The 27,845-nt window shown below is 50.9% G+C and overlaps 2 protein-coding genes across 5 annotated transcripts in view; one reads left to right on the top strand and one right to left on the bottom strand.

The window, feature by feature from the left end:
- Positions 1–732: 732 nt before the first annotated feature.
- On the top strand, positions 733–23,570 carry NCF2 (neutrophil cytosolic factor 2). 2 transcript variants are annotated; one of them, XM_066261318.1, is made up of 15 exons: positions 733–1,111; positions 3,195–3,277; positions 7,123–7,231; positions 9,399–9,533; positions 10,369–10,476; positions 11,582–11,641; positions 13,008–13,051; positions 14,434–14,575; positions 14,670–14,738; positions 16,041–16,119; positions 18,158–18,183; positions 18,589–18,740; positions 18,868–18,979; positions 20,298–20,475; positions 22,040–23,570. In XM_066261318.1, exons 1-15 carry the CDS (start codon positions 938–940, stop codon positions 22,159–22,161), a joined length of 1,593 nt encoding a protein of 530 aa, XP_066117415.1. In that variant the 5' UTR covers positions 733–937; the 3' UTR covers positions 22,162–23,570. The 2 variants fall into 2 exon arrangements, with proteins under 2 accessions (XP_066117415.1, XP_066117416.1); XM_066261319.1 differs by having other exon boundaries at positions 21,985–23,570.
- A 119-nt stretch (positions 23,571–23,689) lies between these two features.
- The window catches only part of SMG7 (SMG7 nonsense mediated mRNA decay factor), a 67,870-nt gene continuing 63,714 nt past the window's right edge, over positions 23,690–27,845 (bottom strand). For all 3 annotated transcript variants that reach the window (XM_066261314.1, XM_066261315.1, XM_066261317.1), the window contains 4 exons: positions 27,653–27,812; positions 26,844–27,014; positions 26,596–26,741; positions 23,690–26,028 (listed from right to left, as the gene is read on the bottom strand). In XM_066261314.1, coding sequence (XP_066117411.1) covers positions 25,915–26,028; positions 26,596–26,741; positions 26,844–27,014; positions 27,653–27,812 — 591 coding nt within the window. In that variant the 3' untranslated portion in view covers positions 23,690–25,914. The remainder of the gene's footprint in view (positions 26,029–26,595; positions 26,742–26,843; positions 27,015–27,652; positions 27,813–27,845) is intronic.

Raw genomic sequence — 27,845 nt, 5'->3', positions numbered from 1 at the left:
CCTTTCTCTAATTCAACAGGAAGTCAGGATTTTAGTAAGTCAGCTTGGTTATACCTTCTCCTCACAGTTGTTTCTCAGGGAGGTTGTGCTGACTTACTTTTCTAGGTCGGAAGGAAAGGAATCTTAAGTCTGGTTTTTGGAGACCAGTCAACGCCTCTGTCATCAGTGAGACCCCCCCTTGTCTCTTCTGTTGTTCACACACGGACGGGAGAGGTCTTCATTCACTGTCATAGGAGGCTCCTAATTTCGGCCTTCTCAGGAGATTGGTCCTGTCTACACTTACTTCTTCAGTGTTCATAACAGTTATATCTCAGACCCAGATGGACACTCAGACCGTCCTGTCTCAGAAACGTGCTAATCGCTAACTTCAGCTCAAGATAAAAAAATATATATATATGTATATCAAGACAGTGTAGGATGTTATGAGAAAGTGAGCAAGGAATTCACGTAAGACTGGAAAGAAGTGTCCTCTCCCCAACACCCTCATTGAACAGGGTGCGGAGCTCAGGCCCCAGGGAGGGGCACGGGGCTGCCCAGGCTGCCCTGAGCCCAGGGGCAGAGCCCTCTCCTGGAGCTGCGGCGGGCCGGGGTGGAAGACAGCTGGACAAGCTGGGTGACAGAGCAGAAGCATTTTGGGGAACTGACCCATCGCAGCAGTATCTGATGTACTTCCTCTCTGTCCCGCACTCCGCCCCCGTGTACCCTCCTCTCTCTCTTTCCTTTTCTCTCATGGCAAGATTATGTGTCAGTTTCTGAAAGGTGGGGACATTTCCTGACGCCTTTGCAACACCGTGCAGCTGTCTTAAGGGAGGCTGGACCGCATTCTGAGCACCAGCCCGGGAAAGTGAAGGCCTGGGGCCGCCCTGCTGGGGAGCAGCCCTCTCACGCTCTCCCTGCCTCCAGCCAGCGCCCTCAGCCCCCGGGTTTCCACCTGACCATGTCCCTGGCTGAGGCCATCCGCCTCTGGAATGAAGGGGTGCTGGCAGCCGACAAGAAGGACTGGAAGGGAGCCCTGGACGCCTTCTCTGCAGTCCAGGACCCGCACTCTAGGATTTGTTTCAACATGGGCTGCATGCACACAATCCTGGACAACCTGGCAGCAGCTGAGAAGGTGAGTGAGCACATGCCTCTCCTCGGGGCCTCCTCCCAGCCTTTGTAATGAGCTGTTCTCACCCCGGGGCTGCGCTGGAGAAACCCCTGGGGAGCTCTATAAGAACAAAAGCTGCCCCGGTCCCACCTGCAGAGATCCTGATTTAATTGGCCTGCGAGGGCTTGGGCAGCCTTCATTTTTAACAGGTCCCCAGATGGTTCTAATGGGCTGCCAGCTGGGCTGGGAACCACTGTGTGTTCTGCTCTGTTCCCCTTTCTGCTCCACCTGTTAACAGACATCAAGCTGGAACCCTTCTCTGAGCCCTTTATGAACTCTCTTCTGGTCGTGAACTCCTGCTGGCCACACACAGGATCCACATCTCACTGCTTCTCACCTGATGAGAATGCGCCTCTTCCGGGCTTTCATGTGTGTAGTGAACCTGTGTCTGCCCAAGAGGTCAAGAGGATGCACTTAAGTAAAATAGGTTTGATCTATGTGACAATCATGTGGGGCACTCTTTTCAGGATTCTGAGGCTGGTGGAAGGAAATCATACCATGATTGATCAATGATGTCAGTTGGGGACATGGGGTGAGATGTCTTAGTATCTTTTCCAACTATTTTCTCTCTCCCATGTTCCCGAGTGTGGGACTGAGTATTCAAGCATCACTTTAGGATTGGTCATGGGAAGATAGAAAGGGTGTGGAGTTTGGGGAGCAGAGGATCTATCTAGACTCAAATCCCAGCTCCGCCTCTCTCTGAACAGTGAGTCCTCAGCATTTCATGTAGACTTCCTGCTTTCAGTTTCTTGAGGGGTTGATTGAACATCTGAGGATCAAGTGAGGCACCACCTACTAAAGTGCTGTATCCCTTCACCCCAGGGTGTTAAGTGTTAGCTCTTATGTTTACCTTCTAGCCAGTCTTTGCAAGGCCCAGTGGACAGATGACTGACTCCCCAGCCCCCTTAAAGAGCCAGTTCCTCCCATAGCCATTTTCACTGGGACCAGATGTCAGCAAAGCTGCTTGGAGGACCCATGCAGACTGACGAGTCCATCTGGGGTGCAGAAGGCAGGCGGGAGCATGGGAGGGCCTGAGCAAAGAGCCTGGCAGATTCCAGGGCTGCTGAAGGCTAAGTGGACACTGCTGGGGGATGGGGGGAGCTGATCTGGGGCAGCTGTGCGGGCAGGGGCTCCAGGCACAGCTGTGCGGGCCAGGCTCACCTCCGGGCTCAGTCCCCACACCTTCCGCTCACCACTCAGATTTGTCCCTGCGTCCTTCTGTCCTGACCTTCTCCTTCTCTCGCTGTTCTGATTTCCTGCTTAAGTCCTCACTCCTGGCACTGTCTATGCGTTCTTATTTGTTATTATTTTAATTGTGTAATACTTATATAATAAATCTACAAAACAAACAAATATAATGCTGCATCTGACATTTCAATTATTTTCAGATTTAATTGCTTTGATTATTCTGATCCTCTCAGTAGTTTTTTTTTTTTAAATTTCTCTGAAGCTGGAAACGGGGAGAGACAGTCAGACAGACTCCCGCATGCACCCGACTGGGATCCACCCGGCACGCCCACCAGGGGCGACGCTCTGCCCCTCCGGGGCATCGTCTGTTGCGACCAGAGCCACTCTAGCGCCTGGGCAGAGGCCAAGGAGCCATCCCCAGCGCCCGGGCCATCTTTGCTCCAATGGAGCTTCGGCTGTGGGAGGGGAAGAGAGAGACAGAGAGGAAGGGGGGGGTGTGGAGAAGCAGATGGGCGCTTCTCCTGTGTGCCCTGGCCGGGAATCGAACCCAGGACTTCCACACGCCAGGCCGACGCTCCACCACTGAGCCAACTGGTCAGGGCCCTCTCAGTAGTCTTGAAAGGCAGATATTAATGTCCCCATGTTACCAAGGAGAATACTAAGGTTCAAAGAGATTAGGTAACTGGCCTCATGCCATGCCACCAGGAAGTGACAACACAGGGTGGCCTGACCCCTGAGCCTGCTGTTACCATAAAGACACTAACCAGTTGCACGACCCTTCTTGCCTCACCATCTGGCTCATGTCACACCTCCGCGCTGCTGGCTCCTCGCCACAGACACAGCCTCCCTGTCTCCGCAGGCCTTCTCCAGGAGCATTAACCGGGACAAGCACTTGGCCGTGGCCTACTTCCAGCGCGGGATGCTCTACTACCGGATGGAGAAGTGAGTGGTTGGCGTTGCACAAGCTGGGGAAGTGCGCAGAGCACCGGGAGGGGTCTCAGTGCTGCTAGTCCGGGTGTGTGAGAAGTGTCTCCCTGGCCTCTGGTGGGCAGCCTGACTGGCCCTTCCCTGGGCAGTTATGCAAAAAATCAGCACGAGGCAGAAGCCTTCCCCAGGGAGGAAAGGCAGGCCTGCCTCCCCATTCGGTACACGTCAGCTGTGTCAGAGCTTAAAGTGAGCCTATGTGACTGCCACCGGCCTGGTGTTTAGCTGGTGTGGCACCCTCCTGCGAGCATCCCTGGGGGACCATGGTCAGATGGTGCTGGGTATAAATTGTTGTCCATCTGGGGAACAGCCATGGTGGTCCACTACTGTGATGTATGAAACTGTCACACAATCAGGATTATCCTGAAGCCCCATCAAAACCTTGCTTTGTTCTTGTTTTCAAAAGCCTAACCCTAGTTTAATCCATTCAGTGAAATATTATTCGGCTGCCAAAGTGAAAATACAAACTATTCACACACATATAAAAATATATTGAAACAGATAAACAAGTAGTGTCCCCTGAAAATCCTTAGAAAGCCCATCCTCTTCCATAACATTGGCTTCCATCTGTAGCCAGCTGGCTACTCAAATCTCTACCTGGGGTCAACCCAGGGTGTCTCTTTTCCTACGCCTGCTCAAGTTGACCTCTTAAATACCTCTTAAATTCACCCACGCTTCTCCATCCCACCCCCCACCCCCAGCACTGCCCTGGTTAGACACTAATTTTTCACCAGCACTGTTGTAGTCACTTCCAAACTAATTTCCCAGCCACCGGTCTGGTCTTCTCCAGCCTTCTTCCAGACCGATCTCAAAAATTAATGCCATCTGCTTAAGAACTTCCAGAGGATCCCATTCCTATAGAACAGAGGTCCCCAAACTTTTTACACAGGGAGCCAGTTCACTGTCCCTCAGACCATTGGAGGGCCGCCACATACAGTGCTCCTCTCACTGACCACCAATGAAAGAGGTGCCCCTTCCGGAAGTGCTGCAGGGGGCTGGATAAATGGCCTCAGGGGACTGCATGTGGCCCACGGGCTGGCCCTAGTTTGGGGACCTCTGCTATAGGATAAAGGGCAAGTCCCCTCACCCATTCCTATGCTAACTCATCCTCCACGGATTTGCCCAGCCACTCAACCCCTAGGGCGGGGACCACTCTCTGTGTGCCTCTTCTTGTAGTATCTCTCCGTGGCAACTACTGATTTGTGTCCTCGACTACTCTGTGGGTTTCTTGAGAAAAGAAATCTTTGCTTATGTACTCAGAGTAGTTAATAAATGCTTATTGGATTAATTAGACTAAAGTGAGAAAAATACAGCCTCTGCTCGCAGAAACTTATTGAAAGTGGGAAACGCATCACAGGCACCAGTAACTAGAATGCGGGGCAGAACAGGCAAGTGCTGGAAGAGCACTTTAAGCGCCACGGGGAACTGGGAAAATGGCTGCCTAGTGAGCGGGTTAGGAACTCTCTCAGATCGCAATGGGGCTTGTTTTGCGGTGATAATGTTAAGGGTGTGTTTTCCTCTCTGTTTTCCCCAGCTCTCCTATGTCGGGGTTGCTCTAGTCATTATAGAGTTCCACAGAGCAATGTCAGGGCGCATGTCTGAGAAGGCAGGTGGTCTCTCAGGGGTGGCAGGTGGCAGGCTGTCCCAGTTCTCTGCCCGCAGCCTGTCGTGTGTAAGGGAAGAAGCTCTGGGCACTCGGCTCCTGGGCCTTAGGAACCTGGGGGCTCTGCAGCAGCGGTCACACCTGTTACACACTGCTAGCCCACGGAGGCAACGCATCAGCTGTGTCCTCTAGCCCTTGTCACAGAAGTGTTTGACATTCTGACTTTTCCAGCTGCTAAAACTCTCCATTATTCCAGACTGCGTGGGGATCCAGGTAGAACAGGAACACAGCAGTGAGTTACTAAGCAAACCTTTCCAAGGCGCCTTACAGAAGTGAGGCGTCTAAGCCCTCTCAGGCTGAGCTTGCGCAAAGCCGTGCAAGCTGGCTGCTGTGCTGGTGAGCCCCTGGGGTCCGGTGCAGCCATGGTGCCTGCGGGGTGTCATTCAGAGCCCTACAGGGAGTGCCAGCACCTGGGCACTGTAGGCCTCCCCCAGAAACTGTGCTTTTCAAGTGGCACCAAAGAGAACTAAAGGAGGCTGGAGGGGCAGGGGCCGCAGGCTCGCCCCACCGGGCACATGACGCAGCACACTATTTTGCAATTTCACACTGAACTCATTCAGACCCTGTGTTGCCTGTCAAGGGGATGTCCCTGGGGCGCAGCTCCAGGCAGCGCGTGGGGGCTCTGCAGAGGCCAGCCGCAGGCAGTAAGGATGCCGCTTTTAAAGACATGTTTAATTGCCAGAGTTGTAAAGCTGAAAAACAATAATATAAATTACTAATTGTGCCAGGCACCATCCTAAGCACCTGAATGCCTCGCCCCATTTACTTCTCACAACAACACTGGGTGGCACACACCACTGTTATTCTCTAATTGCGAGAGAAGAGGAAACAGAGAGATTAAACAATTTACCCTTTGTCACCGGGTAGTAAGTGGCACAGCCAGGAACGAAGTCCCTGTGGTTTTGACTCCAGAAATGAGATCCGGGACCCCCGATGAGCAAGCTTCTCATATTATATGCTCCTTGAATATAATACACTCCTGGGACTCAGTGCACTTCTTATGTGATGGCCCGGAACCCGAGGCCAGGGAAGTAACTTGCCAGGGTCTCCCTGTCAGTGGCAGAGCTGAGGGATCTGGTCCCAGTCTCCTGGCTGCTCTCCTAGGGCAGCTTTGCGACACCATGACACCCCCTACAGATCCCCACCAGCCTGAATCCAAATTTCAGGTTTGCCTCTAAGAGAAGCCACACGTGGCACTTCTGGGTCAGACAGTGGCCTGGGGACTTGTGGTTCATTTGCCTGGGGGGGGAGCCACAACCCATATCAAATTTGTTCCTTCTAGGTCAGGAGGCTGGGGTTGAGGGTAGCTTGCTTTTTGCTGCTCCCTACCCCCCACCCTGCACCCCACAACCCAGAAATGCTTCCTCTCACTAGGGCAGAGAGGTCATGGGCGAGCCATGGAGACGTGGGCACTGCTGATGTGACCAGCCCTATTCCCTCCACGAGTCCATGACAGCAGCCCTGATACACCTTGAGCCAGTGAGCACAGGGCAGTGCCAGGGGCGGTGTTGGAAATGCTATGGGCTCAGCGGTGGTTTCTCTTTTCCAGAGCGTGTGGAGGGGGAGTAGGGAGGGGAGAGGAAAGCAAGCCACAAAACCAAGAGCTAAATTAGATTCAAAAGAAGCCAAGGAGAAGGCTCTGGACAGGAGGGGACGCCTGCGGCTGTGAGGGGGTCTCTCTGAGTGGTGCCCCTCCGTCAGGCTGGCCTGGCCTTGGGACGGGAGTGAGGACAGAGCTGTCCTCTGAATCACCTCTCAGGGACCCGGGGCCCAGCAGGTGCTGGCTCTGCCCGGTGCTCTCAGGAGAGAATGAGTGCCAAGCCTGCTGTCAGAGAGGTGGGCACTGCATCCAGTCAACAGAGAAGGAAATATCCCTGGCTGCCTGAAACGGGGGGGCAAGCTGGGGTGCCCGACACCAGAGGGCATCCGGCACACTGAGTTCTGTAGCAAACTAGGGCTAACCAATGTCACCCTAATGAGTTCAATAAAAATTTTAAAAACATAAATGAAAACTAGAGCTCAGGGCTGGCAAAGGCTCGTGTCCCAGGGAGACGATGGAGAAAGGGATGCAGACACGCGTTTATTCCCCAGTCCTCCCTCGGCGCCCTGGACTGTGTTATTCTCTCCCTCCACCCTGCAGATACGATTCCGCCATTAAAGACCTGAAAGAGGCTTTGACTCAGCTCCGAGGGAACCAGCTGATAGACTACAAGATCCTGGGGCTCCAGTTTAAGCTGTTCGCCTGCGAGGTGAGGAGAAAGGGCCCGCCTGGACCAGAGTGGGCTGGCCTGGGAAAGTATTCACACTAATGTGCCTCATTTAGGTTAGCAAGCTACCTGCCCAGCGTTATCCTGACAAATCCAAGTCACGTGTTCGCTCCCCAGGCAGGACCTGCCATACCTTGCTCAGTTCCCTAGTTACAGGCCACGTTCTCTGCTGCGAATGGTTCTGGCCTCATGGACTTGGTGGATACCCAAAGAGAGAGTGGGGATAATTTGGCACAAATCCCTTCCCTCTCAATCAAAGCAAAGCTCAAAGCACAAATTTCAGAAAGGTCCCCACAAGATCATTTCTTTTCAGTATGACCAAAAGGAGAAACATGTCCGGCTTTGATTTTCCAAGTTGGCATACTTTCTCCAACCCGCCCTCCCCACACCCCTCTGAAACCTCAAATATCCCAGTAGTTTTGAAAACTAAAATCCCTGAATATATTATAGACCTTTATTTAGAAGACTCACTAAAAAAAGTCCCCTTGCTTTAGTTTCTCAGGCAGGAGAAGCCGAGTGTTTCCAGGGTCGCCCAGGCCTAAAAATAGCGTCCGCAGCTGCCCAGGCCCCTGAAGACACATATCCCCATCCAGCCCTGTGGCAGGCGAGCAGTTGACTACACTTCCCCAGTCTAGGGAAATGAAGCTTAGCAGTGGGAGTCGGCTGGCATTGCGCCAGCTTCTAAAGTAGGGCTTCTCAACCGTGGCACTTTTGATATGTGGGCCCAGATAATTCTTGGTTGTCGGGAGCTGTCCTGTGTATTGTAGGATACTTAGCAGCATCCCTGGTCTCTACCCACTAGATGCCAGTCACACCCCACCCTCACTGTGATGACCTAAAATATCTCTAGGCATGACCAGTCACCCCAGATTGAGAACCACTTATATAGATTTAAGGGGTGGGGCACCAAGTGGCTCCAGAGAGAGGATCACGGAACAGTGACATCAGAGCAGAACTCCATGGGAGGAATGTTCCCCCTGGGATCGGCAGGGAAATGATCCTGGGGCAGGGCACACCGGCTGGATAGGTCTCTCTGCAAAGGAAGCTGGACTTTTCAGGGTCTAAGCCTCTTCTGCTGCGTGGGACCTCCTGTCATTTCCTTTTCTATAATGCCACTCCTGCCCACCACCAGGGTAGAACCCCGGCTCTGAGAAATCACACCATCCTTTTTGAAAAAATGAAAAGAGGCCCAACCGTTTCCAGTCGTGGAGTCATAAAAACCTGGTGTGGAGAAGGTCTTAAAAGAAGGTGGCTAAAACCTGAATAGGAAGTTTGAAAGGGCCCTGAGGTCTCCTTTCTTCCTGCTCAGATGGTTGAGGGTGGATGGGCCAGCCAAGTATGCATGCAGAAGGCAACCACGCTCTGAGGTTCAGAAATAGCCAGGGGAGGGAGTATGTTTTTTGTTTTTGTTTTTATGTTGCTGATGCATCCGAGAGATTTGATTCTATATATAAGTTATGAAGCATAATGATTAAACAGACACTCATGAACCTACCACCCAACTCGAGACCTGAAAAATTATGGCCATCAGTGAATACGCCGCTCCCTCCTGCCCCCCGTAAGGCACTGCCCTAAGCTTGTGCCCAGTCTCTTTCCAGCTTTTGCCCACAGACTGCTCTTCCCCGTGTGACTGCCTCAGAGTCTTATTGCCGTGTCCCGGGCAGTGTTCTGCAGGTGCTTCTGCAGGACGACGTGTCTGGAGCCCTCTCCCGCCCACCCGTACCTGTCCCACCTCTCACTTGGGCTCTGTGGCAGGGGCTGTTTGGAGAGGCCACACACCTGTGATTTATATTCCCAGCTCTTCAGGCAGTCTTGAGTCTATCACTCTTCTCAGTACTAAAGTAACACAATCATTCTTGTTTCTTCCTGACCTACTTCATTGTCCAAAAATATGTGTGTGTGTGTGTGTGTGTGTGTGTGTGTACACTCATGGTGTTGGATTTACACATTATGTGATGTTCACTTAACACCATCCTTGTGCTGGATGTCACTAGGCAGCAAGGTTGAGTGGATTTGTTTCAGACATTCCCAGGAGAGCTGGGAAAGAAACGCCACCGGGCGACATTCCGGGAGCCTCGTGCCAGCTCCTCCCTGATGCCCGGAGTGGGAGCAGCCTCTGGTTTTCACGGTGTGGCCTGTGCTTCTCTAGGTGTTATACAATATCGCGCTCATGCACGCCAAGCAGGAGGACTGGAAGAAGGCTGAAGAACACTTAGTACGGGCCATGAGCATGAAGTCTGAGCCGAGACATTCCAAAATCGACAAAGCCATGGAATGCGTGTGGGTGAGCGTCCTGCTGATGCGGGGCACTGTGAGGATGCCGCTGCCTTCTCATTGTTCCTGTGGGCGTGCACACTGAGAAACCATAGAGAGTGCTTTTCTTCTCTCTGAGTCCTGGGTACACTAATGGGTGGGGGGGAGTTCCATGCAGGATCTTGAGACTGGAAGTGCTGACTGCCAAGGCCTGGAGTACAGGACGGCAGAGCCCTGCCTCGGGCTGCCCCTGAATGGGGCTCTGTGGCAGCAGGTGATGGCAGAGGTTGTGCCTGCGTGCTCACTGCAGAGTCCTGGCAGCCTGGCACAGTGCCAGGCACATGACGGCTCTCAAAAAAATGCACTGATTATATGAACAAACGGTGAAAATGATGCATAGCTTGTCTGAGCACATTTGGGATGAAGCCTGTTATAAATTAGATTTTTAAAAACCAGGAACAAGGGGGCACATGTCAGTCTGGATATGCCTGGCCGTGTCAGCTGACACCGGTTCCAAGAGAGCTCTGTGCTGAGCGACCCTTGTGGTGGTGGTGCCTCCTGTGCTATGAGTGACAGCCCCCCCCCCCCCAGACCACACAGAGTGACAGGGGGCAGCTCCCCTGGGAAAAGAGGACGCTAGGCAAATGATACCAACAGATGTCCACACAGCCTCTCAGTGACAGGTGATATTGAAACCCACTTTTCCTACTCTAAAATAGTAACAAGTTCCAACCTTACACAGGTAGAAAAAGTGCTTTTGTGAGGTTATCTCAGCAGACACTTGCAGGCACTCGGTGACGGGGGCAGGACAAGCCTCGTTGCCTGCGTTTCACAGGTAAGGAAACACTGCGCGCTCTGTGTTGTAGAAACAGAAGCTGTACGAGCCAGTGGTGATCCCTGTGGGCAGGCTCTTCCGACCAAATGAGAGGCAAGTGGCCCAGCTGGTCAAGAAGGATTACCTGGGCAAGGCCACGGTAGGTGGATGTCTCGGCCTCCCTGGGACCTCCTAAGGCGTGGGCTGTGCTGAGCAAGGTGGGAGGGACTCTGGGGAAAGGGGCTTGGCCTGCCTGTGGTTCTGCCCTGGGATGTCAGTGAGACTGTTTACAGTGTGATGAAAGATGCTTCTAGTTCATTTCCTCCAGACTCCTCTCACTCCTCCCTTCCAGCCTGACCCTGAGCAAGGACCACAGGGTCCCTCACGGGATGCTGAGTCTTGGGGACTGAGCCAGTGAAAAGAACACTAAATGTAGAGAGAACACGTTAGGGAAACGGCCCAGCATGGCATCCTCCTGGCTTAATGCTCCCTGTATTCCTGCAGCCCTGTGCTTAGACTGAACTCCTTCTGAATCCTGGTCTTGAACACTTTCAGGAATGAACCAAAGTTAGTCAAAAGCTATCCCTTCCAAAACTACGCTTGACTCTGACACATTTGCAGGGCTGATGCTGCCTAGTGGTGGGGTAGGTGGTTCTGGCCCAGTAGAGAGACCGGGTTAGCGGAAACACCCAGTGTTCATCCATGGATGAATGGATAACTGAAATGTGATATAGTCTGCAGTGGAATATGACTCAGCCGTTAAAAGGAACAAAGTATCACTACATGGATGAACCTTGAAAAGATTATGCTAAGTGGAGGGAGCCAGATACAAAAGCCACATGTTACATAATTCCATTTATATGAAACATCTAGAACAGGTAAATACACAGAAACAGAAAGCAGATTGGTTGGTTGCAGGTGCTAAAGGAGAGGGGATGTGGACTGACGTCTTCATGGGCATGGTGTCTCTTTGGGGGCTGGTGAAAATGCTTTGGGACAAGATAGAGGTGGTGGTTGCACAGCTTTGTGAATGTACTAAATACCACTGCGTTGTTCACCTTAAAATGGTTCATATATTCTATACATTTCACATCACTACAAAAATTTTTAAAAAGATGAAAAAGGAGGGGGAGGCTGCTGGGTTAGCAGCGGTGGGGCAGGCGTTCATGTCTTCAGTTGCGGCAACGTCTAACCCAGAGGGGAGAGACCTCAGGAGGCGGGGCAACATGCCACCAGGGCCCTCACACCCCCCTCCTCGATTCCAGGTGGTGGCATCCGTGGTGGATCAAGACAGTTTCTCCGGGTTTGCCCCTCTGCAGCCGCAGGTGAGGCGGCCCTTCCTTCCCCGTGGACTCAGGTCTCCAGGTGACTCTGAAGACAGTTCTGCGGAGCTGCCTCATCTTAAGGGCTCCTTCCACTGACCCCTTCATGCTGCTCAGGGGGTCTGCCTACCACTCCTGGTCACAGGTTCCATGGTGGGGGGGGGTAGGGAATAAAGCAGTTTTAGGCTGAAGCAGCCTCAAGTTCTCAAAAAACCAACCCTCCTGCTTCTCCCCAAATGCCAGCCTCACTTCCCTAAGTTCTAAGAGAGCTACTGATCAACTCTCCTGAAGCTCTGACTATTCTCAGAAAAATTGAAAGGCAAACTGTTGAAGGCTTTTGAACAATTCCTCTTCTTGGATATAGGGGCTGGTAGGAGACCCCCATGGGTACTGGGGCCCAAGGCCGTGAGCTCTCTGGGCTGTGCCCATCTGCCTGGGTGCAGGGGACTTCCTCGGGAACACAGGGAGGGTGCCACACGGATGAACCATTGTTCCGCCCAGGCTGGGCTCACAGACATGGTTCCAGACGGACTGGATGGCAGGGGGTCTAGAGATGCAAAGGCTGAAGGCAGAGCATCCTCGTGAAGGGAAGGGGGTAAGCCAGGCTGAGGAGAATTCGAGAATCGTGATGGGCAAGAGCGTTGGGCAGCCCAGGGACGGGCTCTGAGCCTGGCACCTATGTTCTGGGCTGCACACACCTGTCACACCTAAGGGCAGCGCTGACAGCCGGCCAGGGTCAGCATGGTGGCTGCTGGCCTAGAATGTGACCAATACTGGGGCTCTGGAGTGTGAGATGAGCGAAGGAGAAGAGAGACTCCAGATTCTTCTATTTCTTTCTCACACTAAATTGTGGAAAACCTTGAAGCGGCCAGAGGACCCCAAGAGAGGATGCCCGACAACTGGGCTCTGTGGTACTCAGTGTAGAACAGCAAATATGCATTATAAGGAGAATCTTGCCAGGTCAGCGGATCTTGTTGGGTATAAATCCCCACAAGGGTCATGTGATTCAGCAGCCATTAATTATAGAACAGAGCTTTTGGAAACTGTCCTAAAAAAGGGACAGAACTCAAGGTCAAAAGCATCCCTGTGACGGCATGTTGCTCTGCGACAGCTAAACTTCCCCAGAAACCAGGTCTGGCTGAAGACAAATGGCGGGGTCGACGAAGCCCGTGCCCAGGGAGCGGGTGGGAGGTGCCAGTTCCAGTGCTGAGTCAGGGTCCACCGTGCCCTCTCCCTGGACGGGGTCTGATGGAGCCAGGAAGGCACTCTTTGATGTTCTGGTCTGGAAGGAGGTTCAAATTACATTAACAGTCTGTTCTCTCTTTCTTCATCGTCCCACCCGTCTTTCTTTCTCTTGAATGTTCACCAGGCAGCGGAGCCGCCACCTAGACCCAAAACCCCAGAGATCTTCAGGTGAGTTCAGTTCTGATCAGTAGTCAGAACCACAGCCAAGGTCCAAGCCTGGACTGACGGGCAGTAGGGGGCTGAAGGGAAAGAAGCTGGGATCAAGGTTTTGTCTCTGGTGGGACCGACCCTGGGGCCTGGCAACAGCTAGTTGGCGTCTCTGTGTCCTATGTCAGCATGCACAGCCACCACATAGGGAGGGGCTGTTGCTGAACAGTAGTGTCCCATGGGACACAGCCATCTCCCACCCCCCTCACCCCTCTCTACCCCGTTCCTCCCAGCGGGGCGGACACGGGGCGGGGGGGGGGTGCCCTTTCTGGAGTCAGGAGAACAGAGCAGAAGCCAGGTCCTGCCTCCCCTTTCCCGGATGGCCGGTTCTCACTCCCTATTGGTATATTTTCTGAAGAAGTAAGGGAAGGACTCAAGAAATAGAAGCCATTTTCTGTAAGATGAAAAGCAAAAAATGACATAACTTATAGCTTTCTTAAGATTGTGTTTGGGTTAGGAAGCCCGCCTGCCCCCACCCCCAACCCCACCCCCCAAAGGAAGGCTTAAAGCAAAGTGAAAAAGTACCAAAGCAACTATAAAAATGAGGGGCCCGGATTACGCTCATTCCTGAACTCTGCCCGCTGGAGGAGTGGGTGTCCGCTGTGTGAATAGACACAATGGTGGGAAACAAGAACAGGGCTGAGGGGAACGTGACAGTGCGGAGCTAGAGGGACCCAGCAAGCCCGGAGGGAGCCGAGGAGCGAGACACATCAGTCAGCCCACCTGGAAGCCAGCCTCTCGGTCACACATTCCAAAGGCCCCAGTGCCTCAAAGAGCCAAGCAGGTCTCAAGGAAACAGTAAAGGGGAAATGACCTTGTGTAACTCACCGCAGGCGGCCTCAGAACCTGCCCACATCCCTCCAGTCACAGCTTCTCCTGCGGGACTTCCCCTTCCGTGTTCCTGCCTGACCCCACACTGGCTCCAGGTCCCTTGTCCCCCACTCGTCTTCTTACCCAGATGGCTCGCACCTGCCTCCCGCCAGTGCCTTCCCGGGCACACTCACCTGGTCCACCTGGCCCTGGTGGGGGAGCTGGCCAGGCACGCCCCCTAGCCTTCCACTGGGAAGGGAAGGGAGGGCCAGGACCGCCAGGCCACCATGTCTGCATTGTTTTCTATATTCCACTGCACTTGGTTGTGGGCCACGTTCCTGTGCAGGTCCCTACTGTGTCCTCTCGGGAGCCCGGGGAGATGGGCGCCCTGCTCAGGGTCACAGAGGCAGTTAGACGTGGAATTAGAGGGTGTCTGGACCTCGTCTCCTGGCTCCAAGTCCACTGTGCTTGTCCCACGGTGGGAGGGGATGTGCTCCAGGCCAGACAGAGGATGGGATCTGTGTCTCCCTCAGGGCTCTCGAAGGCGAGGCTCACCGTGTGCTGTTTGGGTTTGTCCCGGAGACACCAGAGGAGTTGCAGGTCATGCCTGGGAACATTGTCTTTGTCTTGAAGAAGGGCAATGATAACTGGGCTATGGTCATGTTCAATGGGCAGGTATTCGGAGGGCCCGCAGGTGGTCGGGGGGCTTGGGATCCCAGCAGCACACAGCAGAGCTCTCTGAGCACCGTCTCCGCTGCCTTCTTTGCAGAAGGGGCTTGTTCCCTGCAACTATCTCGAACCAGTCGAGCTGCGGATCCATCCTCAGCAGCAGCCCCAGGTAATGGGCACCAAGGCCTGACCACCCCCGGCCCCCAACCACTGGCAGATTTCTCCAAGGAGAGGAAGAGCGCTGAAGACTCACTGTTCCTGAGCCCACCTCGAGCGGGCACCACCGCCCTGGGCCGAACGTGGGATGGGGGACAAAGCATGGGTGTGCTAAGTGAGGGCAGTGGCAGGGCCTCCTGGGCCCCTCCTGCCCACAGCTGATGTGGGGCCCAGAGCCCACAGTGTACGAACATTAGGTCTTCCCAGAAATGTCTTCTTCACTTGGAAAAATAGTCAATGTCTTGGCTGGTGAAATACCGTTTTTAAAAAAGGGAGGGAGGCCCTGGCCGGCTGGCTCAGTGGTAGAGGTCGGCCTGGCGTGCAGGAGTCCTGGGTTCAATTCCCGGCCAGGGCACACAGGAGAGGCGCCCATCTGCTTCTCCACCCCTCCCCCTCTCCTTCCTCTCTGTCTCTCTCTTCCCCTCCCGCAGCAAAGGCTCCACTGGAGCAAAGTTGGCCCAGGCGCTGAGGATGGCTTCATGGCCTCTGCCTCAGGCGCTAGAATGGCTCTGGTTGGGGAGCAACGCCCCAGATGGGCAGAGCATCGCCCCCTGGTGGGCATGCCACATGGATCCCAGTCGGGCACATGCAGAAGTCTATCTCTCTGCCTCCCTGCTCCTCACTTCAGAAAAATACAAAAAAAAAAAAAAAAAAGGAGGGAGGGAGGGAAAGAGAGAGATGTGCTTAAGAGCACTGAGTAGGCCTTGCTGTCACTGCTTCGCAAGCCGCTGCCAGTGTCCATTGTCCCTAAAGGGCCTGCTCTCCTGCTGGGCCTGGTGAGCTGCCCTTATTGGCTCTGAGCAGCCCTGTGGATGGCAGAGGACAGTGGAACCAGTGGTCCTCCATGAGCTTAGCCCTCCCTGGTCAGAATCACGATGCCCAGGTGACTTGAAAAGCTTTAAATGCCATACAAAGAGAGGTGGAGGTTTCCCTTTGAAGAAGCAAGATGTGGAGTGCAGGGTGAGCTAAGGCCCAAGCCCAGGACCTGCTGGCCCCCAGAAGTGTTCCACTGTGGCCAAAAGGGCGGTTAGACAGCAGGGGCCATTAGAGGGGGTTCGAATTCTTACGTGTACTGTGGTTGGTTCCACCAGGCCACCCTGCCTCCCCTTTGAACCCACACTTCTCTCCAGAGTGTCATCACTTTTAGGAAGTCATTTGCATCTGGCCCTGGGGATCTGCAGGGTCTCCGCCCACCCCTATTCCTAAGAACTTTGTCAGGATGAAGGGTCTCACCATTTCTTCCTGTCCCTTCCAGGAGGAAGCGTCGTCCCCAGTGTCTGATATCCCAGCCCCGCCCAGTTCCAATGCTCCCGGGAGACCCCAGCTGTCACCAGGTTAGTGTCCCTGCAGCAACATCCCAGGCCTGGGCAAAGGAGCTCTCCAGGCTGATTCCAGAAAACCCGTTTCTTTTCCTCCCAGAGTGCCACTCAGCTTAGGACCACACAGGCCCCCAGCTCCATCCCTCCTGCCTGCCCCACCCACAGCACAGGAGATAGACGCCCCTGCTCCCTACCTGCTCCAGTACACTGCTGGGGCTTGGGTAAATGTAGTTGGTTTCTCGGAGACAGTGAGTGTCCCAACTCAAGTAGTCTGCAAACTATCTCCATCAATACTGAAACCACAACTTGGGAGGAAGTAACTGCATTTACGTCAGAGTACGATGGAGTGGCTCTTCTCAAAGGTCTGCAGAATGCTAGCATCTGGAAAGGAAACGTTCTGCAGAGCCCAGGGGACAAAGAACCCAGGGGCAGGTGTGAAAGGGTGACTCCCCCTGGTGCAGACTAACGCAGTTTAAGCAGATTCTGAAAGAGTATTTGGTAGAGATGCCCCGAATAGATGGTTTGTCCAGCTTCAATTCAATATCAGTGCTCATCACCCCCACCAGATCATCAGAATCCTCTGAGATGTTCCCCACACCTGTTTTATTTTGAAAACTGCCAACTGCACACACAAAAAATTAAAATTATGGTACAAAAAAATACGGGAATACCTTTCACCTAAAATTCACTAATTGTTAACATTTTGCACCAACTACTTGCCCCGTCCCTTCTGTAGAATTTTTTATCTGAATGGTTAAACCAGTTGAGTTAGACTCATGACACTTCACCCCACACTTCAGCCTGTACCCCCTAAGAGCAAGGACAGTCTTCTGCATAACCTCAACACAACTGTTATACCTAGGACGTTGAACAGTAAGGTAATACTATAGAATGTATATTGCATATTCAAATTTCCCCAATTACCTAACAAACATCCTTGATAGCTTTTTTGTTTTTATCTTTGTCTAGGGGCCCATCAAGGACCACCTAGGATGATTTTAAAAACATAAATTCCGTGGCATTTGATTCTGCATTTTTGGAAAAACAGTCAATGTGTTGGCCTGGCAAAATACCATTTTTAGGTATTTCAAATCTGTAGTTCTAGAATACACTTCTGAAGTGATTTTAATGATCAAGCTTGGTTTGAGATCAGTGGTCTTTTTTTTTTCATCATGAACCCTCCATAGTATCCTTTTTTTTTTTTTTTTGTATTTTTTCAAAGTTAGAAGCAAGGAGGCAGAGAGACAGACTCTCACATGCGCTCGACTGAGATCCACTCGGCATACCCACCAGGGGGCAATGCTCTGCCCATCTGGGGTGTTGCTCCATTGCAACCGGAGCTATTCTAGCACCTGAGGCGGAGGCCATGGAGCCATCCTCAGCGCCCGGGCCAACTTTGCTCCAGTGGAGCCTTGGCTGTGGGAGGGGAAGAGAGATATAGAGAGAAAGGAAAGGAGGAAGAGTGGAGAAGCAGATGGGCACTTCTTCTGTGTGCCCTAGCCGGGAATCGAACCCGGGACTTCCACACGCCAGGCTGATGCTCTACTGCTGAGCCAACTGGCCAGAGCCCCATAGTATCTCCCCCCCCCATAGTATCTTTATGTATACTTCTCTTATATATATAAATTAGATACATATTGCCATATTACTATATGGCATACACAAAATAAAGGATCAAGTAAAAACAAGTGGTTCTAACATTCCTTCCTGTGGCCCCTGGCTCATCTCCCGTTCTGTTTTTCTTTGCTTTGGGGCCCCCTGGTTTGACAGACCTTCAGGATCCTTGCTAACCCCATGGCTAGGATGTGCAGTCCTTTGATAATTACCCATTCGCTCCCCAGAAGCAGAGACTGGGTTCCTCTGTGTGTTCATGGCTTTGCTCGCTGTTTCCCCAGAGTGAGATTTTCCCCACATTATGGTTAATAATGACTCCAGGAGTGAAAGGACATGAAGTTGGGTGCCCTGTTCTCAGACGTTTCTTTCTGTGCATGAAAGGGGCTGGTCAAGAGCGTTCCTTCACCTTCCTTTTTCATTCCTTACGTTCTCCATTTAGATCAGAAAGACAAAGAAGAACCTAAGGTAACATTTTTCTTTTGTACTATTTCAAATGGTAGAGAATGGGAGAGCTTGGGTGGTCCACCACGGGCATGTCTCCCTGGATTACAGAAATAAATAGTCCCAAAGAAAGGGCAGACCCAGTGGCTACCATACTCAGTGCATGGGTCAGGGACCTCCCACTCCCATGCACACATTTCCTACCAGCCTGTAGCTGGAGGGCCAGATCTCACTCAGTAGGAATTCCTATCTAAGCAAGAGTTGACCTAGAAGACCCTTCACGTTACTTAGTGAGGCCAGTGCCTCGGTGGCCTTTCCCCGGCTCCACAGTACTCCCTGTGCTGTGTGGAGCAAAACTGTGGTGGTCAGGTTGTCGCCAAGAGGAAGCCTCAGGTACTCATGAGTTCCCTCTGCCTCCTCTCCCCTCAGGAAGTGAGGCTCCGAGTTCCCACGCCCTACACACTCAAGGTGCACTACAAGTACACGGTGGTCATGGAGGCCCAGCCCGGACTCCCCTACAGCCAGGTCCGGGACATGGTGTCTAAAAAACTGGAGCTCCAGCCAGAACACACTAAACTGAGGTGAGTTCCACGCAGGCGGCAGTATGGGGACAGCTGGGGGACCCGGAGCTGGTCTAGAGGACAGAATAGAAGGATGGTCTTGCACCGATGTCCTCTGACTTGGTATTTACACACCATCTCTACTCAGCTATCGGCCTCAGGACAGCAAGGAGCTGGAACCCCTTTCAGAAGACAGCATGAAGGCTGCCTGGGGCCAAGTGAAAAACTACTGCCTGACTCTGTGGTGTGAGAACACAGTGGTGAGTGTGTGAGCCCAGGGCACCTAAGGACACTTCCTCAACAACAACCCGACCTTTATCAAGCACATTGCATTCCTCTAGCCTTGATTTCAGGTGAGGAAACTGATTTCAGAGAGGTCACACTGCTGGCCAGCAGTGAGCTAGGATACAAACTTGGCCTTTGGACCCCCTGCCAACCTCGCTGCCTTTCAATGCGGAGGTCCATTCAAGGTTGGAGCAAAGAGCACTAGGAAACAAGAGCTTTTAACACTCAGTATAGCATTTATCCTTGCAGTTTCTAATGTTGATTTGTTAAATCCCATGGGTCACATCTCTGGAAACTGCATCCTTCCTCAACATCTATGGGACAAAAATGACCATAATGGTCATGGCCTTAGGGAGTATGGCGCTGTAAGGTAGTCCTCCAAGTTCAGCAAGTACCCGAATTACCTAGAGCAGGGGTCTCAAACTCATGCGGCCCGCCCACCAATTTTGTGCGGCCCGCAGACTAATCAAACTTCGTGGATTAGTCTGCGGGCCAGTCTGCGGGCCGCACAAAATTGGTGGGTGGGCCGCATGCAGCCTGCGGGACCGAGTTTGAGACCCCTGCCCTAGAGGGCTTGTTAAAATGGATTGCTGGGCCCCGCCCTCAGGGTTTCCAATTTGGTAGATTTGGGACTGAGCTGAAAATGTGCATTTCTAACAAGGTCCCCAGTGTCTCGGGTGCTGGGGAAAGGGTGTTGGACTCAAGAGTTCGAGACTTAGGTTTGACTTCAATTTAACGTTTCTCTATCTGAAAAAAGAACAGTAGTCCTTTTCTACCTTTTTAGGATTCGTCTCCGTTTTCTGTAAGATTCTAAGACTATGTGTGGTCCTTCAGACCTCTCGTTTCCTTTATCCAGTCATCTCGTATCCATAAGGGACATGTTAGGTCTATGATAGATGCTGATCCCAAACCTGCCTTTATGGGTTTATATCCCAGGTGCTACGATGCCCCTTTGTACCACTGAATCCTTTAGCCCTTTGAATAGTATGAACGTTCATGTACAATCTCATGCCCCCTGACCATCCAGAGTACAATCGATTTTAAAACTGTGTAAGGCAACATCTAAAAAAGGCAAACTTATGTTCTTCCTGTTTCCATATATTGGTTTATCAAATAAGCATGACTTTAAGTTAATAAAACTGTAACTGTAACTAATTTCATATTTTGAAAAAAAAACTCACTCCCAGGGGTCAGCAAGCATGGAAAAAACTCACTACTCAAAGGGTTAGCGACAACCTTCACTGTTCACTGCCCAGGATGTCGGGAAAACTAATAGGCCCTTTCTTATTTCAGGGTGACCAAGGCTTTCCAGAGGAAGCCGAGGAAAGTGAAAAGGCTGATGCTAACAACCAGCCCTCGGAACGTCAGCTTATGGAGGGGAGACACGTGGTGGCACTCTTCAGTTACGAGGCCACCAGGCCGGAAGACCTGGGGTTTCTGGAAGGGGACGTCATTCAGGTTGTATCCACGGGTAAGGGCTTCTCCTGGACTATAGAAATTAATGTGTTAGCGGAAGTAAGTTCAAGGGCAGAGGCAAGGAAACATCACTCACCTGCAAATGACACTTCAGCCATTGGTTTCAGTCGCCCTCCTAGCATCAGCGGGAGGGAGCAAAACTGGGCTCAGCCTTTCCATGTGCTGCTCTAAGGGGCCAGGGAGCAACAAACGACAACTCAGACATTTCACTGCATTCACATTTAAAGGTGGCTCCGTTTCAGAAGCCATGGATTCTCACTCCCCGAGTTAACAAAATCAAAGGTGGCTGCGATCATTTTGCCTTTGTCCCAAGCCATAAACCTATCTTCTGCAAACCATAGTTCTTTGGATATATGTACTTTTGAAGGGTAGAAGGTAAATTTTGTCTTAGAAGCAACTATTCAGAATTATCTGTGTCTCTGGTGACTTTCCTAATTTTGTTACAAACACATTAGAAATTGAAACAGTCAGTGGAGAGTTCTTAAGTGCTTCTTGAACTACAGTGTGCCTAAGAGTCCTTTGGACGGTGCTGGGGTTATGTTCAAGTTATGAGATGGGTTCATTCAAAGGTTCCTCAAACTGCCATGTGAATTACCCAGGGGTCGGTCTCACTGAAATGGGTCCGACTCAGGTTTGGGGTAGGGCCTGAGCTTCTGCATTTCTAGTATGCTCCCAGGATCCAGGACAAACCAGTGCTTCCAGTCTGGGACTTGTGTTACTAATAGGAAAGAGCAAGACAGTGGTTCACAACTAGAACTACTTTGGGGGAACTTTAACATTCCGATATCCAGCCATATTCCACATAATGACAGCAGTTTCTCGGACAGGATCCATGCACCAGGGCCCTAATGTCTAATCTAGATGTAGTACATCCAAAGATGGACTTCCGAACTGGTGTGCGGTCTAGCAGATGGGCTTTGGAGCAGGTCACACCTAAACTGTCTGATATTTACTGGCAGAATGAACCCAAACAAGCTATTAATCTTTGTAGGTCTCCTTTTCCTTAGTAAAATGGTACTACCTACAACTAAGTTATTATTAAACCTGGGTGTGTATACCCTAATACACATCTGCACTTTATTAAAGACTCAAAACACCACACCAGCTCCAACTCTCAATTCTTGTAACCCCTCCCCCCAGTGAACATTGATTAACAATATACTTAACCATCTGTCCCTCTCCTATAGTCAAAACAGATTCCCAACAAAGCTAACAGCCTTCTGTTAAGAAAATGGTATCTAAATATCATTGCTCAATTTATTTCATCTTATTTCCCCTCTTGAAATGTCTAATTCATCCTCCTGCACTTTACTGCTCCGTTATGTCTAAGTTTAGACACCAATAGGATGGCTAAGTCCTACGTTCACTCTTACCTCAATCACTTCCACACACTGACTTCTATTGGCACAGCTGGGGCGGAGGAATAACAACACACCTATGTGGATGCCCAGATGAGGTCATTTCCCTATACTGGTTTTAGAAATCTGTCTCTCCTTTCTATCAGTGAACGAAGAATGGCTGGAGGGGGAATGCAAAGGGAAGTTTGGCATCTTCCCCAGGGCTTTTGTTGAAGAACATGCAAGTACAGACCTGGACAGCACTCCGAGAGGAGTCTAGGATCTTCCACAACCTAGAGCTGAAGGGAAAAACTACCGAATGTTTCTGCGGTCCTCTGTACTGAGAACGTCAGCGTTTGGAAATACTCTTCCTGTTACACTTTAAGCTATTAGACAATCATGTAAGGATTTAGGACTATGAATACCTTGGGGTGGAGTGAGGGGAATGGCTGAAAGTATGTGAATGTGGATGAGGGGTCTCCCAGGGTGCCGTTTCCTGCTAAGGGTCCACTTAGATGTGTTCACTTTGTGAAAACTTCAGAGTTGTACAGTTATTTTTGGTGCACTTCTTTATATGTGATAAAAATAAAAGAGCAAGAATCCAGAGCGCAGGCCCAAGGCCTATATGCAAATACACTCTATCCCTGAGCCACCACTGGCACCGCCTCCCGAGGCCCAAGAAACCGTTCAGTTTATCCAGGGGGGTGACACAGAATTAGCTTTTCCTTGATTACATCTTGTTGCTGAGGTTGTTGCTGAAGCAGAACCTCGACTGCAGCAGCTTCCCATGGAATTACTAGAATTACACCCCTTCACGCCTTCTCAGAGAAACCTTTAAGGGTTTCAGAGGACTACTTGCCACTATCCCTTAACTGGTGAGAAGCAGCCATGTCCAGGCAGCCAATTGGTTAACAGGAGGAGTTAACATTTCACAATATGGACAATACTAACAGGACAGAATGCTATGGTTTTATTTTCGTTACCATTTAACCAAACGGGCTATTTTTTTAGGGTTAACTTGGATAAAGCATTACATAAATACTAGATCTTAGGGCCTCCTGTAGTCTATAGGGCTTTGTTAACAATTTTCCAAGTGTGTAAGTGCTTGTGCAACACAGTTAGGTGTAGACTGACTCAACCACTAGGCAGAAGGCCCAGCTGCTGCCACTGGACATCTTGGACACAACTCAAAGAAAGGCAACCTCGAAGCTAAGAACAACCATTACTGTTGCTGCTAATCAGACTTAGTGAATTTACAGGCCAAAAGGATACATGATCTCTGAACTGCCTTACTAACAGAGACAACAGGGATAAAAATGGTGGATCTCTTAATTCTTTGCATAAGCCATTCTTTATTTAGTAAATAAGAGAGTTTGGTAGTTTCTTCCCACCTATCCCTGTCCCTATGAATGCATACTGGTTTGGAATGCTACAAAAAGCAAAAATAATCCTGAAGCATATCTGATTTCTGACTATCTTTGTCTTCCTCTAGATCAGTGGTCCCCAACCCCCACGGACCAGTACCGGTCCATGGGCCATTTGGTACCGGCCCGCAGAGAAAGAATAAATAACTTACACTATTTTCGTTTTATTTATATTTAAATCTGAATGATGTTTTATTTTTAAAAAATGACCAGATTCCCTCTGTTACATCCATCTAAGACTCACTCTTGATGCTTGTCTCGGTTACGTGATACATTTATCTGTCCCACCCTAAAGGCCGGTCCATGAAAATATTTTCTGACATTAAACTGGTCCGTGGCCCAAAATAGGTTGGGGACCACTGCTCTAGATGACTTCTGAGTAGTTTCAAGTCTTGCTCTTTAGGTTGGATTTTCTTAGGGTAGAAAAGGAACCATCTACACACAGATCTGGTTGGAGAGAACATGGTTTAATTAAAGGCAAAGCTGAGTTCAGCAGCTGCAGGTCTTGCACAGTCAGACCTAAACAAAAAAACCAAAACTAAACAAAAACAAAACATTAAAGAAAGTTGACTACACAAAACCAGTTTCTGATGAAGATTCTCCCCCTCCTGCATTACTCCATACTGAGGATGACAGGCGAGCACCCCATCCCGAGGGTCAGAAAACATTCCAAACACCAAATGCTCATGCAGAAATGGGGCTGCGGAGGGGACGCGGGTGCTCGGGAGTGAGATGGTGAACTGGTGAGCTGGTCTTGGGTGCAAGAATCAGTGACAGTTCAAACACTGGAATGTCACAGCTGCCTGAATGCAGAGCGCAAACACACAGTGGGGAAGGCGGCAGGAGGCGGCTTGGAAGGGGGCTGGAGACAGGTGGACACGAGCAGGGGCCGGGCAGAAGCACAGAGGGTTTCCTATTGCCATTGGGGGGACGGGGGGGGGGTTCACCTTTCAGACCTTCCCCAAAACAAAACGAAAACAAAAAAACCCACACACCATGTCAAACTAAGAGAGCAACAATGTGAGCATACGGGACTCCAGCACGCTCTCTTTAGAGCAAGGGGCACGAGCTCGCCCATGGCTGCCGGCGCTGCCCAGACTCCAGCCCAGCCAGGGCTGTGGGCTGTGCTTTGCTCCGCAGCACCCCCAGCGCTGGAGTCCGTCACCCCACACGCTCAGACACACTGCCCCCCCCTCCGGGAACAGACAGGCGTGTGCGTGCACACACACTCACACGTGCACACAAAGGAGAGACCTCCCAGAAAAGAAACCCTACCACTAGCACAGCAATTGGACATTTAGATTGTTTCCATAATTTCCCCTTAAAATATTACTTCTCCAGGAAATGACTAACAGAAAGGCTGTCCTTCTGGTCCTACACAAGAAAAATTTCAGTCCTCTTTCCTTCTAATAAATAGCAAATAAAAGTTCGTTTTCCCTTCTTCTGCCTCATCCAGAACGGGCTTCGTTGTGTTGTCTTCTGTGCGTTGGCGCACAGGTGTCCATGTGCCTTGAACTTCACTCTGCAAGTGGAGGCTGGGCGACGAGGCTGGCGGGGTAGGGCCGGGGCGCGGCCTCCTTCCTCTCCAGTCCTTTGGGCCCCAGCTGCTGGACTCCGTGCCGCTGCTTCTCAGAGCAATGTTGTCCACATTGGGAATGAAAATAATTACTAGCATATAGCACAGGGTGGAGAAGGGATGGAGGGAGGGGTAGGAGGGGGCTGGTAAGTAGGATAGGGGTACAAAAACCAACCAAACAGAAAATAACCACGCTGAAAGCTTCTACCTAGTAAAATGTCAGGCCATGAACGGACAGCCCACCTTCTGTGAGACTGCTTGCTCTGCTACCACAAAATGTACAGGAATCAGACACATTCATCCAGACGCATCCAGAAGCCTACAGCAGCTATTGCCGGTCCAGCCCAGCACCACCGCCCACACGGACCCTCGACGGGGTTTGAGCACCTACAGAGTGAAGGGCATTTCCTGCTGAAGTCTCCAGGCCAGAGCAGGGCCCGGCAGAACCTTCTGGGTGGCAGGTGAGGCCTGCACGCTCCCCTGTGGAACACTCCCACGGGCTGACGAGGTCTGTCTCCCCACCTTGCCGCCGCCAGCCTCTCCTGGAGCGGCGAACGGGCTCTCCTCGCTACACACTGCCTAGAAGAAGCACATCTGTGTATGGAAGAACTCAGTGATTTTTTACTACTGAGAGTAAGAACAATAATAAAGATGTTCAGGAATAATTTCATCTACATTCTCAGTCAGCAAAGCAATCATTAATGGATTCCTGTTTTATTCCCCAAAGAGGAAAAAGGACTGAGAAGTCCCCACTGGCTCCTCCCACCTGCCTGCCCTTCTCAGCTCTCACTTCCCATGTGGCGGGGACATGCACGACGAGGAGGTGAGAGGCAGTGCTACCAGGTGACTGAGTGGGACAAACAACAGTTCCTCTCTCCCTCTGGAAGGACCGGGGGACGGAGAGTTCCTGATGGTTTTTCTTTGTTGCACTGCGGACATTTCGTGCACACTCAGCGGGCTGGTGGAACACTTACACCCTCTCCACAGCAAGAAACAGAAAAGAGGGCTGCCACCTGCAGGGGACTGTGTGGGCCAGTCCTGCAAACCCAGCATGCCATGGTTTATGGAGCCTTCATTCCCAGGGTCGCCACTGTGGCTCAGTGTGGAGGGTTCATGGTGCCTTGTCCCCGCTGCTGTTTCTGCTTCTGCTGCATTAACAGCTGCTCCAGGGCGGAAGGTCCAGGATGCATCATGGAGCTGGACCAGATAGACTGCAAAACAGCCCACAGCTCGTCAACAGAGGCCTAACCCCTGCCTGTCTGAAAGGGCTTGCTTTTCAATCCCTGACAAATGTAAAGGCACAGTGTCCCAAGATTCCCAACCCCTAAAAAAAATCACGCTATTTAAAAAAAGTCATTGTAAGACTGTCTTTAAGACTAGTTAGTTCCCACTGAAATTATTTTACACCTTAAAAAGTCAAAGTATGTTTCATATGAATTTTTTTTTTTTTAACTACAACTCAGCTCCGCATGGAACCCGAGTATTTACTATTAGGTACTGCTCTTTCACTTGTTCAGAAAGGGCTTAAATTAAACATTCCAAAATGCATCAGAATTTTCTTAACCTTAGAATGCAACAAGGACCTTTGTGTTTCTGTCTCCCTGAAGATAATGCTGTATCACTAGTGAATTCACATCGTCCAGGGCAGGCCATATTTCTGCATCTCTGCTAGGTCTGTGTTCTTAATCAGTTCTAAGAGCCTTAGCAATAAACCTCGCTGTTGATGTGAATGAAAGAAGAGACAGCTCTTGTGGTTCTTGTTCCTGAAACGCACTCACCTTGAGGCTTTCCATGAGGACAGCAGAGGAATCCTCCATGGAGGGACCATGGCCTGTCCAGGTGCCACCGGGAGTGCTGTTCTGATGCCAACTGCTCTCAGAGGTCGACGTTGCTGAGAGATAATCAATGCCAAACCCACCCATGGCTAAGGGATGAAAAGAGGTAAGAATTCAAGGTGTTTCATCACTGCCCAGTGCCGGAAGCCAGGGAAAGATAGTTACTTCACTTCTGTGAAGTCTGGGCCCACCTGGCTTGTCGGTTTTCCACCGGTCTGCAGCTCTCCTATCCCTGTTATCTGGAGTCCCAATGGGCCCAAAATTGGAGAATGGAACAGAATTATGGTTGTGTGTTGGAGGGGAGCTTGGCAGGCTGCTCGGGTTAGAGGAATGAGGAGACTGGCTGGCTGGTGTTGAATGATCTATTAAATAGCAGAACAGGACATTAAATAGATACACTGTTTCACAAACACACTGGGAACTAAAGTTTCCTGCAGATATATGATCACTTAAATTCTAAAAATAACTGCAGGGCTTTGGAGGAAAGGCAAAGTAAGGGCCCCAAAAGGACTCTGCTAGATGCACGAATCTGCTCCACTGAACATTTCTAGGCACCTCCCTTACCCTCCCAAACAGAACAAAGCAGTTGACAATTCTGTCGTGTGCAAGTGCTCACATGGCATGCTTGTTTTAGATTAGTATCCACTGGTCTTCTCTGTGAGAAACAGATTGCCTAACCTTAAGAATTACTATTAAACCCGACTCCATTTATAAAAAAGAAATAAAAAATGCTCTATTTTAAAAACCACAATTTTTCCTGCAAAGAATGAAAACCTACGAACAAAACTAAAACACAGGTGAAATGCTCAAGAAGGAAGCCCTATTTCCCTCCCTTACAACTCTGCTGGTGGCTAAGGAGCTCACTGGGTTCTTTTTCTGACTTTCGGAAGTTACTTAAAAACAAAACAAGAAACAAGCTAATATATTTACAATTAGAAAATCATACCAACTCTTAATCAACTTGAGTTCACTGGTCTATAATTGAAAGACAAGTCAGTACCTGAGCTGGCAGGAAGAGATGGGGACCATGGTGTCCCTTCAAACAGGGAGTATAGCGACGTTTCCTGGGGGGCCATGGCGGGACTCAGCTCAGCCTTGGCGCTGGCGGCCAGGTTCTTCCCATATACCTCATTGAACACACTGTTATTTGGGTACCTTTCCTGAAAGACAATGACAACCAAGTTACAGTCACC

This window comes from Saccopteryx bilineata, chromosome 2 (genome assembly GCF_036850765.1).
Source record: "Saccopteryx bilineata isolate mSacBil1 chromosome 2, mSacBil1_pri_phased_curated, whole genome shotgun sequence".
Classification (NCBI taxonomy): Eukaryota; Metazoa; Chordata; class Mammalia; order Chiroptera; family Emballonuridae; genus Saccopteryx; species Saccopteryx bilineata.
Note: the sequence above shows the minus strand (reverse complement) of the source record. Positions and strands in the feature narration are given on the sequence as shown.